The 22,702-nt window shown below is 41.8% G+C and overlaps 1 protein-coding gene and 1 non-coding gene across 2 annotated transcripts; one reads left to right on the top strand and one right to left on the bottom strand.

The window, feature by feature from the left end:
• Positions 1-2,354: 2,354 nt before the first annotated feature.
• On the top strand, positions 2,355-3,283 carry LOC103698084 (protein MIZU-KUSSEI 1-like). Its single transcript, XM_008780051.3, has one exon. It carries the CDS (start codon positions 2,425-2,427, stop codon positions 3,205-3,207), a length of 783 nt encoding a protein of 260 aa, XP_008778273.1. The 5' UTR covers positions 2,355-2,424; the 3' UTR covers positions 3,208-3,283.
• An 18,597-nt stretch (positions 3,284-21,880) lies between these two features.
• LOC120108485 lies at positions 21,881-21,986 on the bottom strand. The gene has a single exon (XR_005509819.1). It is a non-coding gene; the product is annotated as a small nucleolar RNA R71 (small nucleolar RNA).
• Between the last annotated feature and the right edge of the window lie 716 nt (positions 21,987-22,702).

Below are 22,702 nucleotides of genomic sequence, written 5' to 3'. Positions count from 1 at the left end.
GATCTAAGTCGGACTTAGATCGAGCCGAAACTGGACCCAATTGAATCTCCCATGAGTCGGACTCATGTGGAATTTTTTCGGGTCAAAAATCATTCAAATGAGCTGTCAATTTGGTTTAGAACCAAATAGGCTTGCTTTATTACAAAATGGGCTAACCCATTTCCTATTTGGCTAATCCCATTTAAATGGTTGACGGCTGACTTTAAACTCCCATGGACCCGTGGACTACTCTCCCTCATGGACCCTTAACATTTTCTTTGTGAGCCGCGATGGAGAAAAGCCTGGGAGGAGAAAACAGAGCCTTCTTCCTCCCGGCTTCATCTCCACACTGCGCCACCGTCTAGCCTCCATCTGCTCTGTCGTCTGGACCGAAATGTCCGGTTTTGAACCGGCTACATTTCGGTTAAATTTGATTTTTGAAATCCGGCTATTATCGGATGAATTGGACGATTTTCTCCACGTTTGTTTTTGAAACAAACGTTACCAATCTTACATTTAAATCGATAACGGCAGCTCATAACTCCTCTTAAAAACCTCTCGGCGTTGGCCTATAGATAGACCAACGTTTTCCTCTTGAAGAGAGAACGAATAAGAGAGGAAAAATTAGAGTAAATCGGTCTGTGAAATTTTTGGAAGAAACTTCACAGACAGAGGCTTCGGTAGGATTTTTTTCTAAAGGAGAAGAGGAAGAGAGAAGAAGTGGTCCTTCTCTCACAATCTTCTCCCAGTGGCAAGCATTCAGATCCGGCTTTCTAGTCTCCTCTCTTCTCCTCTGCGATCGGTCCAGAATTGAAGCACTTGGGTTGGAAACGGGAGAGAAGGAAGAAGAAGAAGGAGAAGAAAAGAAAAGTGTTTTCTTCTAGGGTCCTTTTTGCAAAAAGTATTTTTGCAAAATACAGACATCGTCCAACCTTCCTACGAAGTTCGACATGCGCACGAAGTAGAGGGCCTATAGATCCAGGCCTCGCGAAGCAACGTTCAAAGATCTAGATCTGGTCTACCTCGACCATCTTCCGCTGCGGGATCGAGGTATGGTTTACATATTAATATGTTTAAGATTTATAATTGTTATAATAAATAAATAAAAAATTTAAAACTGATTTTCATGCCTGGCGTTCGATTTTATCGGACAATTTGGGATATTTTTCCTTCATCTATAACCTCTTCTTCCTTCTTCTTTTCTTCTTCTTCCTTTTTCTCTCTTCCTCCCTGCAGTGGTCTGCTATCACCGATGTTGTAACCATTTGTGAACAATCAATGGACTGAAATTCTTAAGTAGAGAGCTTGGAGAGTGGATGTAGGTACTGGGTTTGGCACCAAACCACTATAAATTTTTATGTTTGTCGTGCTTGGATTGTGTGCCTTATTCATTTTATTTATCAGCTTACTTATTGCTTATATCTCCCATTGTACATCACAAACACATTAGTAAAATATCATTCCATTGCACTTGTAGTTTAAAGTTTTGAAAAGCCCAATTCACCCACCCTCTTGAGCTACATATCTGGGCAAAACCACTTCTAAATATAAGAGGAAATTGGCAATGATTTTTAAGAAAGAGTCTTACTAGTATAAATAATCGGATTGTAATTTTATTATTTAGTTAATAAAAAAGGATTTGGAATTCTACTTTTGCAATTCTCTTATTTATATTTTTCTCTTTATGGAGATTTAACTTGAGTAGATGAAGAAAGTCCTTCGTCTTTGGCAATTGGATCATTAACTCTGACCTAATTTGAATAGCCTATTGGATTCAAAGTTTATCTTATAATCCCCACCCGACCCGAACCGGTCAGTAAATGGATTGGGTCTAGTTACAAATAAAATTAGTACTCAAAGTATAATTGGGGACAGACTGAGGGCGAAGCAAGGCCCGGCCTGTCCTAACTTACTTCCAGCGCTAATTGTAGCTGGCCTGGAGAAACTCTAAATTAATTTCACTGCACACATAACGTAGACCAACAGTCGGGCACTAGATTTATCATAACTTCCACTTTGTTGCTGTTTCGACCCAAACCATCGAGACCTTCCAATTTCTTTCGATCTGAGACCAGGAGTCGTCCTGGACCTAAACCATCCTTGCCTCTTTTCAACTAGTTTTTAATGTTTTGATCCATGGAGACGAGTCTATCCCACCGTTGTATCTGGCTTGAAACCCAACTAACGGCAAGCAAGTGAAAACGCCCATTCTTCCCGCCTAAACATTAGCACAACCACTAGCCCACCACATTATCATCCATCCCCTCATCCATTTCTAAAATTAAGCAAAACAACATAAAACCGTCACCCTCCTCCATCCTCCTCCCTCCCCAAGGGGAGGGGAAACAAAAACAAAAGCCAAAAAGTACAGTCGTTCATCATCAATCTCTAAAACTTCTCCATTCCAACCGCTGGCCAGCAATAGCTCCGGTCGCCCAGTCCCACATGACACAGCCTCATCAAGCCCGCACCCCCACCGCCGCCGAGAGCAGGAGCACGTCCCCATCGCCGTCCCCTCCGGCCGCTGCCGACGCCGGCGATCCTATCCGTAGCCCTCCCCGCGTCCCCATCACCCTCCTACAGCCCTCCCAGCGCAAGCACCCGTCCAGGCCGGCCAAGCTCTTCCGCACCGTCCGCTCCGCCTTCCGCTCCTTCCCCATTCTCACCCCCGTCACCTGCCGCCTCCCCCACGTCGGCTTCCATCGCAGAGGCGGAGGGCCCTGCGACGGCCACATCCACGGCGCCATCCGCACCACTGGCACCCTCTTCGGCCACTTCAAGGCCCGCATCACCCTCGCCATCCAGGACAATCCCCGAAGCGTTCCCCTCCTCCTCCTGGAGCTCGCCGTCCCCACCGCCAAGTTCTTGCATGACATGCGCTCCTCCAGCCACCTCCGCCTCGCCCTCGAGTGCGAGAAGAAGGCCGCCGACAAGACCCCGCTGCTCGAGGAGCCCATGTGGACCGCCTTCATCAACAGCAAGAATATCGGCTACGCTGCCCGGCGCGAGCCCACCGAGTCCGACCTCAATGTTATGCAGCTCCTCCACGCCGTGTCCATGGGTGCCGGCGTGCTCCCCGGCGACATGACTGAACCCATCGACGGGGAGCTCACCTACATGCGGGGCTACCTAGACCGGTTCGTCGGCTCCAAGGACTCGGAGACCTTCCACATGCTCAATCCCGAGAACAACAGCCGGGAGCTCAGTATCTTTTTCGTTAGGATCTAATCGATGTCATCATGTAATTAACTTTAGATTCATTCTCCCCACTTGTTAATTAGAAATTAAGCAGTAGAGTTATATACTTTTTTGGTAAATATAGAGTCATATATATATATATATATATATATATATAGAGAGAGAGAGAGAGAGAGAGAGAGAGAGAGAGAGAGACGATGACGATGATATATGTTAGAAGGAGCGAACGAACGAAAAGTTTCTAAATTTGTGGGAGTACATAGCGGCGGACATGATGCATGGCGTCTCAATGTTGGCCGCGAAGCCATGGAACCCGCTGCTATTGCGAAATAGTGTCGGATGGTAGAGATTCTTTTAGCTAGCAAACTGTAGCTTGCGGACAATAATATGTAATGGATGTATATATTAGCCGCTATAACTGAAAATTAAAAATATTCTGGAATCATTGAGCTCAAGTTCATTCCTTAAGCTCAGCATGCATTTATGAGAGAGAGATGTATTTTTTGCTCTTGTTCAGGATGACTAATCATTGAATTGAGAATAATGTAGACCAAGTATTGGTCAAATTTGATTGGAAAGATGCTTATGATAAAAGGTGAGCTTGTTAGTGACAGTCTTATTCAAGAGGGACTTTAGCCCTCAATGGAATGGCTGGATTAGAGAATTAATCTCCTATGTTTGGATGATTTTCGGTTCTGATTGATGATAGCTTATTTTTTCAAAAAGGAATCACCCCATTGCGCATAGTTTGGGTGACTGATACTCTATCGAGAATGTTGATGGTTGCTTATTGAAACAATTATTATTTTCTGATTTAGATAGGGAAAATAATGATGTTTGGAAAGTTTCCTCTCATGACAAATTTAAGTATGATACTTTCGTGCATATATACATATAACAAGGTGAATTTGATCTTCCACTTAAAGGTAGCCCTTTATTTTTAAAGTGGGGCTCCACCATTAGTTTACCTCTGCCCAGCAATCAAAGATTTCTGATTCACTTCTTGGATGGTGCACCCCATAAAATTCTGAACTTAATAATTATAATCCATGTGGGAGAGGGGGGTGCGGGCGGCGGCGGTGAGGTAGCTCACAATTGTTTTAAGCTAATGTCGGAGTAACTCGGAGAGGTAGCTAACAATTGTTTTAAGCTAATATCGTGCCTTACCATCAATTTATATGTTAGCTTTGATTTATTTTTGTGGAGCCAAAGAGAGGCACTCGGAGTTCATAGTTACATTGAATTGCAAGCAAGTTTACTTCTCTATCAAACATCTGGATTTATTTTGAGATTCAGTAACTTGTCTAAAGCAGACTGCTTGTCTATGCTCCATAAGATTGATAAGATGGAAATGCAGGTTGTTGCATATTCATGGTTGATTATCAATCGGTGAGACATTGTGATACAGGAGCAGGAGCCCGAGTCATCTTTGTTGTGCGTCGTGTTTGAATCGTCGCTTGGAAGCAAAATGCCCAATTCTTAGGGCGTGCGCATGAAGTTGGGTTTAATTTTTGGTTTGTTTGTTTTGTCAATTGAGTTATTAATTGAGTTGTAATTTGTTGAATTGAGTCCGTGTAGTTGAATGTCAACTTGCAGCAAAGGGTCCACATCATGTAAGTGTGAGAAGAGGAATTGGCTTAGTCAAAGTTTAATTGTCCTAGAAGTCCTAGCTTATTTGGAGTCCAGGAGTCCTAATTTATTTGGAGTCCAAGAGTCTTGATTATTTGAAGTCTTGTTTACTGAATCCATGTGTCGTTTAAAAGAGTCCTAGCTGATTTGGACTTTTAGGCCATATGTCTTTAAAGAGTCCTAGTTATTTGGAAGTCTTAATTAATTTAGTGAATTTTGTCAATTGATTTCATCAGCTAATTTTGTCAATTGATTTCGTTAGTTGATTTCGTTAGTTGATTTTGTTAGTTGATTTCGTTAGTTGATTTTGTTAGTTGATTTCGTCAAATGATTGATTGATTTAAAAGAGTCCATGTTTAGTTAGAGTTCTAAAATTCTGGTTGTAAGAGTCCTTATTTTTCTAACCTCTTATTCTATATAAAGGGGACATTGAAGAATAAAGACAGAATTAATTTAGTTTTCAATTGCTTTTGTGATCTAGAGGCAACAGGCTTCTTCTTTCTTCTTTGGTGAAACTCTAAAGATTCTTTTCTTCCTAGGTGAGATGCCGAAAAATTCTTGGGTTTAGGATAGAGGTGAGACTCTTCAATTCAGCCTACAGTTATCTTATTACCATCAAAACCACAGCACCTTCCATTGATTCTTCTTCCATCCGCCCATCTTCTTCACGCAATAGCCCTAATCCTTTGATGCCCTAATCACTACAAAGTCCTTTAAATTTCAGATCTAAATCACAAGTCTAATCCCTTCCTCCCACGTCCTAACCGAAATTAGCTTTGGGTCCAACCAATTTCAACCATTATCCATCAAAATTTAGCAGCACCCACCTCCCCGTTCTACGTCACATTGTTTGCTTTTGTCACTATCTTATTAGTTTTGCTGTATTTAGAATTTTGTAGTGGACGCCGAATTGTGTTGCTAATAAGGATCGGAGAATTCTAGATTGGAAAGGTAAGAATGAGGGTATCAATAAAGGTTGGAATGGATCAGATTGAGTCAGGTTTGGGTAAAAAACTTCTCAGCCCATACTCAGAGAGGTAGCTCACAATTGTTTTAAGCTAATGTTGAGCCTTACCATCAATTTATATGTTAGCTTTCATTTATATTGGTGCAGCCAAAGGCATTTGGAGTTCATAGTTACAATGAATTGCAAGAAAGTTTATTTCTCTATCAAACATCTAGATTTATTTTGAGATTCAGTAATTTGTCCAAAGCTGAATGCTTGCCTATTGTTGCCCAAGATGACAACCCAAGAGGGGGGGTGAATTGAGTTTTCTAAATGTGGAGTGATTGATTAAAACCCCGTTTGATTTTGATGAGCTCAAAGCATTTGAGTATATCGTGTGATTACTAATGAATTCAATTGAGTGTTTCAGTGAAAATCCTGCTCAAGTGTTTCTAGACATGGTTTACAGTATTTTGGATAAGTTAAGAAGTCTGCTGAACCAATGTCTGAGACTCGAGTCGACTCCCGAGTTTCACGAGTCGACTCCAAGCGTATCAGGTCACTGGCACGAGCTCGAGTCGACTCCTAATCAGTATGAGTCGACTCCGACTGAAAACAGACAGAAGGATAGAAGAGCAGTCTTTCAGATCTGAGATTCGAGTCGACTCCAGTGGAACGCGAGTCGACTCCCAGCGGTGCACAAAGAAAAGTCAGAGAGTGTTTTATGGACTCTGAGATTCGAGTCGACTCCAGTGGAACGCGAGTCGACTCCCAGCGGTACACAAAGAAAAAGTCAGAGAGTGTTTTAATGGACTCTGAGATTCGAGTCGACTCCCGCATTACGCGAGTCGACCCAAGATTGTGCGACCATCAACCAGAGAAAACCATGTTACTGCCACTGAGATTCGAGTCGACTCCCAGACAGCTCGAGTCGACACCAAGACAAGCTTCACGTCAAAAGGCAGAAAGACCAACTTTCGGAAACTGAGAGCCGAGTCGACTCCAAGGAAGTTCGAGTCGACTCCAAGACTGGATGAGCCAAAAGACAGAGAATCGGGAGTTCGGGCTCTGAGATTCGAGTCGACTCCCAGGACAGTCGAGTCGACTCGAGAGGGCAAAATTCAAATTTGTATCCACGGTCTACAGAGGAAAAGCCGACTCCAAAATTGCCAGGTCAGCGCCAGAAGTTGGCGAGTCGACTCCGGGCCAAGACGAGTCGACTCCCAGTCGTGACGGCAACTTTAATTCAAACTTGGAACAGTTGCCGAGTCGACTCCTGAAAAGCTTGAGTCGACTCCCGCTACAGCCGAGTCGACTCCTGATCGCGGCGAGTCGACTCCAACCCACCAACGGTCACATTGTCAGGCTGCGCAGAGTGTGCAGAACGGCCAGAAAAAGTGGAGTAACGGCTAGTTTCCGTGGGGGTTGGCTTAAATAGCCACAGAAGACTGTAGCAAAATAGAGAACATACATTCCACTCCAAGCATTCAAGTCTTCAAGCTTTGCAAGTGCTCTTCAACGAGAAAAAGGGGAGATCAGCATTTACTGCGCCACCAACCTTCTCCCAGCATTCAAAGCTTCCTCCTCCTACATTCAAGTCGATCACTCATCCAAGAGGAGACCAGAGTCAAGAAGCCATTCCTCTACTAAGCTTAAAAGCGTTTGAGGGCTTCTAAACATCCTTGAATATATTGTTTCATACTGCTTTTGAGAAGCTTATTTTCTGTTTCTTTCTATACGTGTATTTACTTGTTCAATCGGGGGATTGAATCAAGGGGATAAAGGTTAGTTGGTGAGCCAGTTTTAAACCAACGTGTGAAAGGGTTTGATTGTGAGCCCGGGAAACAATCGGGGTTGGTTCTAGTCGGTGAGCCTGGGAAAACCGACCGGTTCGTTGTTAGCTCGTAAACAACAAGTTTGGTTGTGAGCTTGCAAACAACGGCTGTATCCAAGGGGGTTATAGTGTATTCCAAGAGAAACTTGGGGAGTGGACGTAGGAGCAAGGGATAGCTCCGAACCACTATAAAACTTGTGTTTGTGATTGATGTCTCTTCCTCTTCTCATTCATATTGCTCACAGCACATAGTATTAATTAAATAACTTGCATAGTTTTAATTAATCATCCATAACGTTTTAATTATCCAAATTGTTTTAAAACCCAATTCACCCCCCCTCTTGGGTTGTCTATCTGGGCAACAGGTGGTATCAGAGCCAAAAACTCTTCCACTCAAGAGTTAAAAGATCAAATGACAACCCATTTGGATCTTCTCACATTGAGGGTCAGTCCACCCAAAGACCCCCTTTCTTCAATGGATCCGACTACTCATACTGGAAGGCTAGGATGAAAATATTCATCCAAGCCCAAGACTATGAGATGTGGACCATTGTTGTAAATGGCCCATACATCCCATCCATATATATAGATGGTGTCAAGGTACCCAAACTAGAAACGGATTGGGATGACATGACATGAGGAAGGCACAATTAAACTCTAAAGCAATGAATGTCTTCTATTGTGCCTTAGACCGTAATGAATTCAATAGGATTTCAACTTGTAATTCAGCAAAGAATTTTGGGACAGACTTGAAGTGACCCATGAGGGCCGAATCAAGTCAAGGAATCCAAAATAACATCTTGGTTCATAAATATGAACTATTTAAATGGATTCAATGAAACTATCACACCATGTTCACTAGGTTTACTGATATTGTCAATGGCCTAAAAGCCTTGGCAAGAACTATACTAACAGTGAGCTTGTCAGGAAATCCTTCGATGTCTACCGAGGTTGTGGGAAGCTAAAGTGACAGCGATCCAAGAAGCTAAAGACTTGAACAAGCTTCCTTGAGGAGCTCCTTGGATCCCTGATGACTCACGAACTCACCATGAAACAACACGAGGAAGAGTCTCCATAAGAAAAAGGTAATAGCTTTAAATCTACTTCTTCTAACAAGGACTTATCTTGCAGCAGCAGCAGTGAAGAGAAGAAGATGAGGAAGATGGTGGTGAGGCTCTTCTTGTGCGCAATCAAGAAATTCATCAACCACAAGAAGTCCTATCATCAAAGGAGAGGGCCCTCAAATTTCTACCGGAAGGACAAAGGTAAGGAAGAGAAAACGAGGGGATGGATGTACGAGTGCAAGAAGCCGGGTCACATAAGAGCTGAATGCCCCTTACTGAAGAAGGGGAGTAAGTACAAGAAGAAGAAAGCTCTTGTCACTACACTATCCGACTCCGACTCATCATCCTCCTCTCTGACGAGGAACAAGAAGAAAAGCCAATTTCTGCTTCATGGCCAACGAAGACGAGGTAACTTCCGATACGCATCCTGATTTTCTTTGATGAACTTTATGATGCGTCAATGAATTAATGATTGAGTATAAGAATATAAATGTAAAAACAGAGAACTAAAAGTAATAATCAAACTTATATTCATAAGCATGATTCATTAATTAAGGATAAAGATAACTTACCAAAGAAATCTAGAACTTAAGACAAGCAATCAACTTTTAATTAAGAAGACTAACACTTAACTAAAGATAATGAAAAACTAACTAAGGAACTTTCAAACCATAAACAAGTCTTAAACAAGGATCTAACAAAAGAACTAAATGATTTAAAAACAGAAAATCAAACATTAACTAAAGAACTTAACAAATACAAACCCTAGTTGAAAAATTTACATATAGTTCAGAAAAGTTAAACATGATACTAAATAGTTCAACGTGCAGTATTTAATAAAGCAGGCTTAGGGTACAAACCAAGGAATAAGCAAAAACTTCTTAGTATTTCTTGTTAAGCTGGGGAAACAAAAACTAAGAAAATACCTGTTTCTGTTGTGGAAATATAGGACATAAAGCAAATACATGTGACTATAGGAAAAGGAAAACTAAAAGAAAAATTAAAAGGGTATGGTTCCAAAAGGAACCAACTGACTAACCATGAAGGACCAAGAAAACTGGGTACCTAAGATGACATGATTTGCTTGTGTAGGAGTGTCTTGCAGCCAAGGTCAACAAAAATTGCTCGGTATTTGGATAGTGGCTGCTCAAGGCACATGACGGGGTGATAAAGACCAATTTTTCACCCCTTGAAGCTAAGAAGGGAGGTGTTGTGACGTTTGGAGACAACAACCCAAGTCACATCATTGGCATTGGTAAAGTTCAAATCACCCCTTCTTACTTTTATAGATAATGTTAGATATGTTGATGGTCTTAACATAACTTGTTAAGCATTAGTCAATTATGTGATAAAGGATATGATGTTATGTTTAAACCATCACTATGTATTGTAACAAATCCTAATGATAATAGTTTGGTCTTTAAAGGGATTAGACGTGGAAATGTATATGTTGTAGACCTAGAAGATCTTGCAAAACATACCAATGTCTAGTTGTAAATGAAACCAAAGAAATGATGCTAGTTGGTTATGGCACCGTAAGTTAGGTTCATGCAAGCATGGACACAATAACTAAACTAGTTAAAAGAGACTCCGTGATAGGTTTGCCAAAATTAAAATTTGAAAAGAACAAAATCTGTGAAGGCATGTCAATTTGGCAAACAATCTAGGAATTCTTTTAAATCCAATAAAATGTGTCTCTACCTCTAGGCCTCTAGAATTATCTACATATGGACTTATTTGGTCCTACTAGAACAACAAGCCTAGGTGGAAATAAATATGGTCTAGTTATAGTAGATGATTACTCCTAGGTACACATGGGTCATGTTTCTAGCGGTCATAAGGGCATCCAAGGCATTTCTTATGTTTAAAGAAGTTCCACAAGGAAGTAACAAAATGCTAGAGACATCCCTCAGTTATAGCTATAGAAGTGGACCATGGTACGCGATTCGAAAAATCAAATTATTTGAATGAATTTATGTAGCAAAAAGGGAGATAAACCATAATTTCTCATGCACCTAGGACACCCACAGCCAAAATGGAGTTTGTTGAAAGGAAAAATAGACACTAGAGGAAATGGCATAGAACGATGTTATGGTGAAAGTTAACACCCCTAAGTATTTTTGGGGGAGAAGCCATTAATAATTCTTGCCCATATATTAAATAGAGCTTCTATTTAAGACCGGCATCATAAAGAAAACACCAATATGAAACTGGTGGAAAAAACAGAAAACGCAAAGGATTAACGTATTTTCATGTTTTTGGAATGTAGGGTGTTTTGTCATAATAATGGGGAAAGATAATCTAGGGAAATTTTGACCCTAAATCTGATGAAGGAATATTCCTAGGTTATTCTACAACTAGTAAAGCCTATAGAATCTTTAATAAAAGAACTCTAGTTATAGAAGAATCCATACATGTTGTTTTTGATGACTCTAGTGACATCTCATCTAGTAAGAAGGTTAATTTTGATGATGATATTGAAATACTTGAAGAAAAGATAGATGAGATGGGATTACGAGATGATAATCAAAGTTGATTGAAGGAGAATCATCAAAACCAAGAGCCTATAGTGGATCATGGGCTAACTAAAGCTTGGAGGTATGCTCACGGGCATCCTAAGGAACTAATTCTAGATGATCCATCACAACCGGTTAGGACTAGAGCATCCCTTAGGAATATGAATAATCATCTAGCCTTTGTTTCACACTTTGAGCCCAAACATATAGAAGAAGCCGAAAATGATGTAAATTGGATAAATGCAATGCAAGAAGAACTAAACCAATTTACTAGAAACAAAGTGTGGGATCTAGTAGAGAGACCTTCTGAATATCCAATTATTGGTACAAAATGGATATATAAAAATAAGCTAGATGAAAATGGAATTGTTATACGGAATAAGGCTAGACTAGTAGCAAAGGGTTATAATCAAGAAGAAGGTATAGACTTTGATGAAACCTTTGCTCCCGTAGCTAGACTTGAGGCTATTAGACTATTATTAGCATATGCATGCTCTAAAGATTTCAAACTATTTCAAATGGATGTAAAGAGTGCATTTTTAAATGGGTATATTAATGAGGAGGTGTATGTAGAACAACCTCCTGGTTTCGAAAATCATCAATACCCTAATCATGTGTATAAACTAAACAAAGCACTTTATGGGTTAAAACAAGCACCTAGAGCATGGTATGAGAGACTTAGTAAATTCCTATTAGAACATGAATTCTCTAGGGGAAATGTAGACACAACATTATTTCTGAAAAGACAAAATAAGGATATGTTGTTAGTACAGATTTATGTTGATGATATCATTTTCGGTGCCACTAACAATCGCCTCTGCGAAGGAATTTGCTGATTTGATGCAGAGTGAGTTTGAAATGAGCATGATGGGAGAACTAAACTACTTCCTCGGGCTTCAAATCAAACAATCTGAAGGAAGGCATCTTCATCAATCAAGTAAAATATATCAAGGAGATGCTCAAGAAGTTTGATATGGAGGGGAAACAAATCAATCAGCACCCCATGAGCTCATCATGTAAGTTAGACCAAGATGAATCAGGTAAATCCGTCGATCAAAAACTATTATAGAGGTATGATAGGTTCTTTACTGTATCTTACTGCAAGTAGACCTGATATTATGTTTAGTGTGTGCATGTGTGCTAGATATCAGGCTAATCCTAAAGAATCACACCTAGCTGCAGTTAAAGAATCTTTAAATACTTAATAGGAACTAAGAACATAGGACTGTGGTACTCTAAAGAATCTAGCCTAAACTTAATAGGGTACACAGATTCAGACTTCGCTGGATGTAAACTTGATAGAAAAAGTACCAGCGGTCTTGTCAATTTCTAGGAGAAAACCTAATCTCATGGTTTAGCAAGAAACAAAACTCGGTTGCATTATCCACTGCAGAAGCTGAATATGTTGCAGCCGGGAGTTGTTGTGCTCAAATCTTATGGATTAAACAACAATTAGAAGATTATGGCATTAAACAAGATGAAATCCCCATTAATTGTGATAACACAAGTGCCATAAATCTAACTAAAAATCCAATTCAACACTCAAGAACTAAACACATTGAGATAAGACATCACTTCATAAGAGATCATGTATTGAATGGTGATGTTGTCACTCCACTTTGTGTGTACTGATAATCAATTAGCAGATATTTTCACAAAACCCCTAAGTGAAGAGAGATTTAGTGTGCTTAGAAGGGGATTAGGAGTGATTGATCCATCCTAGTGGGAGTTACCACTAGATTAATTGATTTTGATGATGAGAATGAGGTTAAAAGAGAGTTTCTATTCAATGATCATCATATCAGTCCTTAATTAGGTGATTTTCCCTCATTTGGCGCGATTATAGCAAGAGTTTTAAGTGCGTGCCAAGGTTAGAGACGACTCGAGTAAGTTTCAGAGCCGGCTCCTAAGGGGGAGTCGACTCGCGCATTTGCGGGAGTCGACTCGCAAAGCTGGCAGCAAAAGGGGAGTCGACTCGCGCATATTCTGGAGTCGACTCGAGGTCGAGTCGACTCGCGACTCAGGGGAGTCGACTCGCAGTCGGGATCCGACTTTTTAACCCTAGGTTTGTCGTTTCGCAAACACTTTTCCTCAAGCCGCCACTGTTCACAAAGCCCTAGAGCCGACTCCTAGGTCATCCCCGATCGTCTCCAAGCCTTTTTCCCGTCGATTCTTCGCCGGACATTGAGTTTCCATCCGTTCCTAGGTCATTTCCGGTCCGTCCCGAGCTTCCTCTGTCCGTCCTTCATCGTCCTCAAGGTATTTTTATTCCCGTTTAGGTCAAGATGCCTCGTAAGGCCGTCGTTAGGAAGAGGTCCCGTCCCGCGGCCGTTCCCGAGCGGCGCTCCAAGGCGCGGGCATGATCCCGCGAGGCAACCACCTCCGGATCGTTCCCCGCCTAGGGAGGTTCATGTTAGGCCATTGGCCGGGAAGGCCGTCTCCACCGGGAGGTATGTCGATTTTGACTTCCTCTCCCGGGAAGGGTTCACCATAGGCGATAGGCTTAGAGCCCAGGGTCTAGAGTACTTCCTCACCTTGGACCTTCCCACCTATCCTGGCCTAGTTCAAGAGTTCTATAGTACCGTCCATCGGGGAGATGGAGGTATTGAGGGCACCGGTATTAGGTGTCCCATTACGTGTCACGGAGGATCTCGTTGCCCATATCCTCCACCTCCCACTGGTAGGGGTAGCTCCTGCACATCCTGAGGATAGATTTGAGGCCCTTACGATCGTCTTAGGGCAGCCACCTCAGTCCCCCCTAGATGAGGTATCTGCTAGCTCACTTCCTATTGAAGTGAGAATCCTCTTGAGCATTCTATCCAGGTCCATCTTCCCTAAGACAGGAAGATTTGATTTTGTGAATGAGAGGGACCTAGCTATTATGTCTTACATTCTTCAGGACACCCCGGTCAACTTCCCCAAGCTGATTTATAGGTATATGTGTGAGCCTTTAGATAGACCTAGGCTCTCCCTCCCATACGGGATGATATTCACTCTCCTGTTTAGGCAGTACGAAATTTCCATTCCTGAGAGGGGAACCCTCTCGTGCCTTGCGATGGACTGATCGCTTGGGTACGGGGACCATGCACAGGATGGAATTTCGGAAGAAAGACGGGATCTGGGTTAGGAAGTCCACTCTCACTGCTCAGACCACCAGACCATCACCCAGTCCTGAGCCAGACTCTGATTACCCAGACTCTCCACATCATCCAGACCTTCCATCCACTCCTCCTGCTCCTACCACCTCTGCCGGACCTTCCTCCTCAGCTCCACCATCTATGGAGGTCCGTATTGATCCAGAGCAGCTCCGAGAGCTGCGGCAGGAGATCATCCGAGATTTGAGGGACGAGCTGCTCCGGGAGCTCCGAGGTTCCGTGCCAGCTGCCACTCCTGCACCCACTCCTGCACCCACTCCATCCTCCGCATTGGTGCCATCCTTGACAGCCGTGACAGACATGACGGCTAAAGTGCGGGAAGAGATATATAATATCAGGGATTTGATGCAGGCCCAGTTCCGCAACATGAGGGAGATCAAGAGCACCACTCGACAGTTTCGAGAGGAGATAGGCCGTGACATGCACACCACTACCGAGGGGGCCGAGCGCTTGTCGAATGTGATTGTCGGCAAGCTGGACGCACTTCAGACCTCAGTGACTGGGCTTCAGACGTCGGTGACTGAGCTCTCCACTATGCACAGCAGAGCCACCTCGTCTATCATCACACAGCTTAGCCATGTCACAGAGGCAGTCGCCCTCCTCATGGAGCGGAGCAGATTGGGAGGAGGAGCCACATCCTCCAGAGGAGGAGACGCATCCTCGAGAGGAGGAGCTACATCCTCGAGAGGAGGAGCTACATCCTCGAGAGGGGGAGCTACATCCTCGAGGAGGACATAGATGATTTTGAGTTGTGTTTTATCTTCTTTTGTATTGTTTTTGCCTTACTTATAGTATGCTCAAATGTATTCACCTTCATATCAATACAATGAGTAGACATCTTATCTTTATTTCTGTGCCAATTGACTGTGCCATTTGATGTTTGATTGTGCCATTTGTGCCATTGATTGTGTGTGTGATTACCTCCTTTTTGATATGATGACAAAAAGGGGGAGAAATATGTATAAAATATGTAATAAGGGGAGAAATATGGTTAAAATATGTAAAAGAACTCTTAAAAACACACACAAATTTGTTCTAAGTGGATTCGGTACCTCGAGGCTCATTATCTCTCTTTTGGGGCTCCTAATGGAGTAATCTCCAGAATCTATTCAAGGGATATTCGGAGATTAGCTTAATCGTACTCAAGAACAAATTGACAGATTTTCCCTCTAAAAACAAAAAATTCAGTTCAAAAATTTCAAAGCATTAAAAGGAAATTCAGAAAACTAAAACTAGTTGAATGCATATGTTGAGGGGGAGAATCTGAATTTTAATCAAGATAAATCATTGATAACATATAAGCCAAACAATTGATTGCATAATATGGAGGCTTATATAATTCCAAATGAAAGGGGGAGCTTTAACTCCGAAATTTAAATGTTTCACACCTTTCAAAACTTGGATAAATTAAATTTTCAGACATTTGAATTCACTTGTGAATTTTATTTCATTATTTATTGAGCAATTCATTTTACGTATACTCAAAGTTTTGTCATCATCAAAAAGGGGGAGATTGTGGAGTGATTGATTAAAACCCCGTTTGATTTTGATGAGCTCAAAGCATTTGAGTATATCGTGTGATTACTAATGAATTCAATTGAGTGTTTCAGTGAAAATCCTGCTCAAGTGTTTCTAGACATGGTTTACAGTATTTTGGATAAGTTAAGAAGTCTGCTGAACCAATGTCTGAGACTCGAGTCGACTCCCGAGTTTCACGAGTCGACTCCAAGCGTATCAAGGTCACTGGCACGAGCTCGAGTCGACTCCTAATCAGTATGAGTCGACTCCGACTGAAAACAGACAGAAGGATAGAAGAGCAGTCTTTCAGATCTGAGATTCGAGTCGACTCCAGTGGAACGCGAGTCGACTCCCAGCGGTGCACAAAGAAAAGTCAGAGAGTGTTTTATGGACTCTGAGATTCGAGTCGACTCCAGTGGAACGCGAGTCGACTCCCAGCGGTACACAAAGAAAAAGTCAGAGAGTGTTTTATGGACTCTGAGATTCGAGTCGACTCCCGCATTACGCGAGTCGACTCCAAGATTGTGCGACCATCAACAGAGAAAACCATGTTACTGCCACTGAGATTCGAGTCGACTCCCAGACAGCTCGAGTCGACACCAAGACAAGCTTCACGTCAAAAGGCAGAAGACCAACTTTCGGAAACTGAGAGCCGAGTCGACTCCAAGGAAGTTCGAGTCGACTCCAAGACTGGATGAGCCAAAAGACAGAGAATCGGGAGTTCGGGCTCTGAGATTCGAGTCGACTCCCAGGACAGTCGAGTCGACTCGAGAGGGCAAAATTCAAATTTGTATCCACGGTCTACAGAGGAAAAGCCGACTCCAAAATTGCCAGGTCAGCGCCAGAAGTTGGCGAGTCGACTCCGGGCCAAGACGAGTCGACTCCCAGTCGTGACGGCAACTTTAATTCAAACTTGGAACAGTTGCCGAGTCGACTCCTGAAAAGCTTGAGTCGACTCCCGCTACAGCCGAGTCGACTCCTGATCGCGCGAGTCGACTCCAACCCACCAACGGTCACATTGTCAGGCTGCGCAGAGTGTGCAGAACGGCCAGAAAAAGTGGAGTAACGGCTAGTTTCCGTGGGGGTTGGCTTAAATAGCCACAGAAGACTGTAGCAAAATAGAGAACATACATTCCACTCCAAGCATTCAAGTCTTCAAGCTTTGCAAGTGCTCTTCAACGAGAAAAGGGGAGATCAGCATTTACTGCGCCACCAACTTCTCCCCAGCATTCAAAGCTTCCTCCTCCTACATTCAAGTCGATCACTCATCCAAGAGGAGACCAGAGTCAAGAAGCCATTCCTCTACTTAAGCTTAAAAGCGTTTGAGGGCTTCTAAACTCATCCTTGAATATATTGTTTCATACCTGCTTTTGAGAAGCTTATTTTCTGTTTTCTTTCTACTACGTGTATTTACTTGGTTCAATCGGGGGATTGAATCAAGGGGATAAAGGTTAGTTGGTGAGCCAGTTTTAAAACCAACGTGTGAAAGGGTTTGATTGTGAGCCCGGGAAAACAATCGGGGTTGGTTCTAGTCGGTGAGCCTGGGAAAACCGACCGAGTTCGTTGTTAGCTCGTAAAACAACAAGTTTGGTTGTGAGCTTGCAAAACAACCGGCTGTAATCCAAGGGGGTTATAGTGTATTCCCAAGAGAAACTTGGGGAGTGGACGTAGGAGCAAGGGATAGCTCCGAACCACTATAAAACTTGTGTTTGTGATTGATTGTCTCTTCCTCTTCTCATTTCATATTGCTCACAGCACATAGTAATTAATTAAATAACTTGGCATAGTTTTTAATTAATCATCCATAACGTTTTAAATTATCCAAATTGTTTTAAAACCCAATTCACCCCCCCCTCTTGGGTTGTCTATCTGGGCAACACTAAAAATTGTGTTTTCTAATTTTTTACTTTAAATTGAATGTAGCAGAATGATAAGATGTTACTTACTTAAGCTCTAGGTAATTATAAGTAATGCAGTGACAAACTAAGCTAGAGCAATTATACTATGGCTTTAGAACGCAATTGATCCTAAATTAACTTATAGTTGTATGATCAATTTAATCTATGTAAATTGTAAGAATAGAGTGAAAGCTAAGAAAGTTCTAAACAATCTCTTATACTCAATTAGGAAATAAAGCTAGAGATATTACACAGTCAAGTATGTATGTAAGGCATGAAATGCAAGAAATAAGGCATCACAAGCACAAAGATGTGTAGTGGTTCGGTGCACCCCAGCACCTACATCCACTCCCCAAGACCTCTTGGGAATTTCACTATAATCCCTCAGATTACAGTCGGTTGTTTTACAAGCTCACAACCCAACTTGTTGTTTTGCGAGATCACAACGAACTCGGTCAGTTTTCACAGGCTCACCGACTAGAACCAACCGATTGTTTTCACGGGCTCACAATCCAACCCACTTGGTTTTCCCAAAGGCTCACCAACCACAACCTTACAACTGATAAGTGCTTAATAATTTATAATTTAGTTATCTTTCCATAGCACTTATCAATGTTTTTAAACTGATAAATACATATTTTACCATGAAATTGAATAAACATTGAAATAAATTTAAATTATGGTAAGAGGTAAATAATTCTTTTCTTAAACCAGATTCTGAACTTGTCTCTCTCTTGATTGCAATCTTTCATGAAAACTACAGAAAAACATATAAGGAGATTGTGTTGACCCGGCTAAGGTTATAATTAAATGGGCTTTGGTCTTGATTAGATTAAAAGTTATAATTGTATGGAAAATATTTGATTAACCCTTTTATTAAGTCACGGTCCTGCTTTTAGCCTTGTTGAGTCCGGTCTGAAGCAGTTTAACAAAAATTAAACGACATTGGGCTCGAGAGTAAGTTCACGCAAATCAACGATCATGACCCACCTCAAACCCAAAGTCAATTTCCAACCAATTCATTATCTGCCTTCATATAAAATTTATAAATTTAAAACAAGAAAAAAATAATAATGAATATAATAAAATTAATAAAAATTAGTGGATTTACTGTTCATATGAACAGTGTCCCGTGAAAACACTGTTCATATGAACAGTGTTACAAAAAAAATTATTATATAAAACTAAGTTCACTGTTTATCTTCTTCCCCCCTCCCCCGCATGGCATCTCGGCCGTCCACCTTCCTCCCGTCGATTCCACGGCTTCCTCCGCGTCTCAGCCGAGATCCAGCATCACCGCGTCAGCTCCGTGCCAGCCGCAATCACCGCGTGCCATCCGCCGCCCGTTCCACCTCCCAGCAGTCAGAAATCAGCCGAGCTTCACCCGGATTCGTTCCAAGAAGAGATCCCATCGATTCCCAGCTCCGATCCCTGTGATTCAGCCTTCACCGCGATCCCAGCCGACTGCATTCAACGAGCCGGTAACCCAGCTCCTTCCGGATCGGCACCGTTTCGAGCTCCATCCCCATCTTCGCCCGAGATCATTCCCAGCAGCCGGTAACCCAGTGCGGCATTCATCTCTAGCTCCATCCCCGTCTTCTCCGAGATTCAAACATTCCACATTAGCCTCCCAGCGATCCCGCGGCGCCCTTCATCCGGAGCCTCCTCCTTCCGTTTCTAGCCATCAAGGAACGCGAGATTCAGCCACTCCCATGGATTCACGCCCTTCTCCAGCGATCCCGCATTGAACAATCAAGCCTCCGCGAGATCATTCCCAGCATCACGCCCTCCTCCTCTCTCAGTGGATCCATCAAAGGGGAGAATGGGTATAAAGAGGGTGGCCATCGGCTTTGAGAGGGGAGGTCGGTGGAGAAGAAAACAGGGGAGACCCCCTGTTTCGGTGAAAAGAAGAATCCAGCCGAGAGAGAAGAAGAGAAAAAAGAAATAAAAAAAAAGAGAAAGGAGGGGGAGAGAGAGAGTATTTTGGATATTTTGGGAATAGCCTTTCATTTGAAGATGGCAAAGGATTTCTTCAGCCAACCAATGGAGATGACGAGTACCATGAGCAGCTAAGCCTCGGTTTAGGGGTTTGATGAAGCCGTGGATGAGTATTTATGTTGCATTTCTTTGATTTTTAGCATTGTAAGACAGTTGCATATTTAATGAAATTCTGATCTTGAAATGTCTTGTTTAATTTGTGTAAGATGTTTATCTTGTAGAAAGCTTCTGCATGAATTAATATAGTTTATCGAAATTGAATCCAATACCTGTGGTTTGGAGGAGACTGTTATGCAACTACCAGATTTATCTTTGAGAAATTAATCATCAGATGAATCATGCTAAGTAGGACAGACCATGCCTATCCTTAGAGAAGATGGTTTGTACCAGGCCTAGATGACTCATACTGTGGGTTAGATTTCAACTTTTTGTATGATTGTCCTAACTTGTAGTTAAGAGCAATCAGATCATACACACATCTAAATCATTGAAAGCACCATATTTACGAATCCATCGGTGGATTCTAACCCTAAACATCTCTTCCCATAAAATACTCCTACTATTGCATTCATCTTACTTTTAGCTCTTATTAATCGATAACTCAAAAGTCTCTTTACTCTAGCTTATGCCCTTTGAATTAATTTAGTTAAATCAAGTTAGCAAATTCTCCTTCTTAATTTACTTTTAAAAGAAAAATAACTTATTCTTCAATCCCTGTGGACCGACACCCGTAATCACTATCCTACAGGATACGTGCCATTGCGTGGTTTATTTTTGAAATTGAAAGAACCGATCAATTTTTGGCGCCGTTGCCGGGGATTGCTAGCATAGTTATTTTTCTTATTAAAAAAAATTATTTAAAAAATTAAAAAAAATTTAAAAAAATTTTCTATTATTGTTACTTTTCTTATCTTCTTTTTCTCCATTACTAATTTTTATTTATTTATTTATTTATTTTATCAGGAATCGAAAAAAAAAAGAATCTGGGATGATCAAAAGGAGAACTGTCGGAAAAGAAATGCTGCAGAGGTTTGCAAAAAAAAAAAAAAAATTTGCTGAAAAAATTCTCTTTGGTAACCTCTAAACTTTTCTTATTTAAATTAATTATTGGTTTGAAATTTTGTGGTGATTGTTTGATTTTAATTACAGCAAAATTGTGAATGCATGCCTGATACACATACACCAATTCATTTGCACTTAGTAAGGGCAATCACCCCAACAAGATAAGAGCCGGATTTCATCACCGGACTCTTGCCCAACTTAGGTGAACTCAATCTCACATAGTGTCACTTTAATTAAAATCAATTAGACGTTGGCTCCTAGGGACATTCGAGCTCAATAGGATGAAGATCACCGAAAGTTGCACCAATTTCGCTCTGTGGCTTAGTTGATGTCTAGGCAAGCTTTGTCCCTATAAGGGAGACAGTTCATCTGTTCGAGGCAAGTGGGTTTTAAGTGGGACCTTTGCGAACGCATCGTGACCCCTCCACTTACCTGGGAGCTTACCTGGTCAACTCGGTTCATTAGACCGGATTGGAGGCTTAGGTGCCCTCTTCAAACCAGTTAGGAGCTGTCTAGTGATTTTAGGACAAAGACTAGGATTGATATGCTTTTCTCTTTTATTGCATGCTTGATTGATCGAGTACTAGTGTATGCACGGTAGTCGTTCTAGAGTACGAAACCTATTACCTTTTGACCCTGAAATAGAACGAACCCTTAGGAACATTCGAGCTAAGATCAAAACATTAGGATCATCCCCACCTCTTAAGATGGCTGAAGAACAACCCAAACTCCTGAGGGAGTACTTTACTCCCACTATTTACACTTCCCCATCTTGCATTCGATTACCTGAGGTAGCAGCTGTACAATATGAAATAAAGTCTAGTGTGATCCAAATGCTCCCATCTTTTTATGGGCTCACCAACGAAGACCCCTACAAACATTTAGATGAATTTCTTGAGATTTGCACCACCGTCAAGATTCAGAACTTCACTAATGATGCTTTGAAACTTAGGTTATTCCCCTTCTCCCTTAAAGATAGAGCCAAACAATGGCTGAATTCTTTAGAAACTAACTCAATTCGTTCTTGGGATCAAATGCAACAAGAATTCCTTAAAAAATACTTTTCCATAGGAAGAACGAACCAATTTAGACGTGCCATTACAAGCTTCTCCCAAACTGAGGGAGAAGAATTTCATGAAACTTGGGAGAGATTTAGGGACCTAATCCGTAAATGCCTTCATCATCAAATACCTAAGTGGCAACTAGTGCAATATTTTTATGACGGATTGACAGAACGAAACCGTCAGATGATCGATGCTGCATGCAGGGGCACTTTTATGCTTCAAAATGAGCATGAAGCATGGAAATTATTTGAAAATCTTAATGAAAACTCCCTCCACCATGCTTCATGTTCTCGTCAAGCACCCCCGAGTTCTCAAAGAAAAGGGACCATTTGTGAGATAAGTCATTCTATGGACCTGTCTAGCAAGGTAGATGCATTGTCCCATAAGATTGACCAACTGATGATAGGTGGGCATTACATGAACTCTTCCCAAGCACAAGTGTGTACTATTTGTTCTAGCCCATCCCACCCTATTCATGAGTGCCCCTCAGCGCCCCAATTCCCCGAACTCGTGCAAGAACACATCAATGCTGCTCAAACACAGCCTAGACCGGGTAATGACCCATTTTTCAATACATATAACCTGGGATGGCGAAATCATCCAAACTTTTCTTGGAAGCAGCAAGCTTCGAACACAGCCCAACCCTACTCCCAAAATTTTCAAAATCCTCAGAATTTTCAAACCCCACAAAATATTCATCCCTACCGTCCCTCGATTCAATTTCAACACACTCCTCCTCCACCCCAAAGAAACACAGCCTTTGAGGAGAAAGTGTTGAACGCCCTTCAAGGTTTGGAAACCATTACACAATTGGTGCACTCTCACACGCAATCAATCGCCA

The sequence above is a fragment of the Phoenix dactylifera genome, unplaced genomic scaffold (assembly GCF_009389715.1).
Source record: "Phoenix dactylifera cultivar Barhee BC4 unplaced genomic scaffold, palm_55x_up_171113_PBpolish2nd_filt_p 001354F, whole genome shotgun sequence".
Taxonomy (NCBI): Eukaryota; Viridiplantae; Streptophyta; class Magnoliopsida; order Arecales; family Arecaceae; genus Phoenix; species Phoenix dactylifera.
This window is presented reverse-complemented; position numbering and strand designations above follow the sequence as displayed.

Bases quoted from the DNA above. Each gene is read 5' to 3' on its own strand.
- LOC103698084 (XM_008780051.3), top strand. From the start codon at position 2,425: ATGACACAGCCTCATCAAGCCCGCACCCCCACCGCCGCCGAGAGCAGG.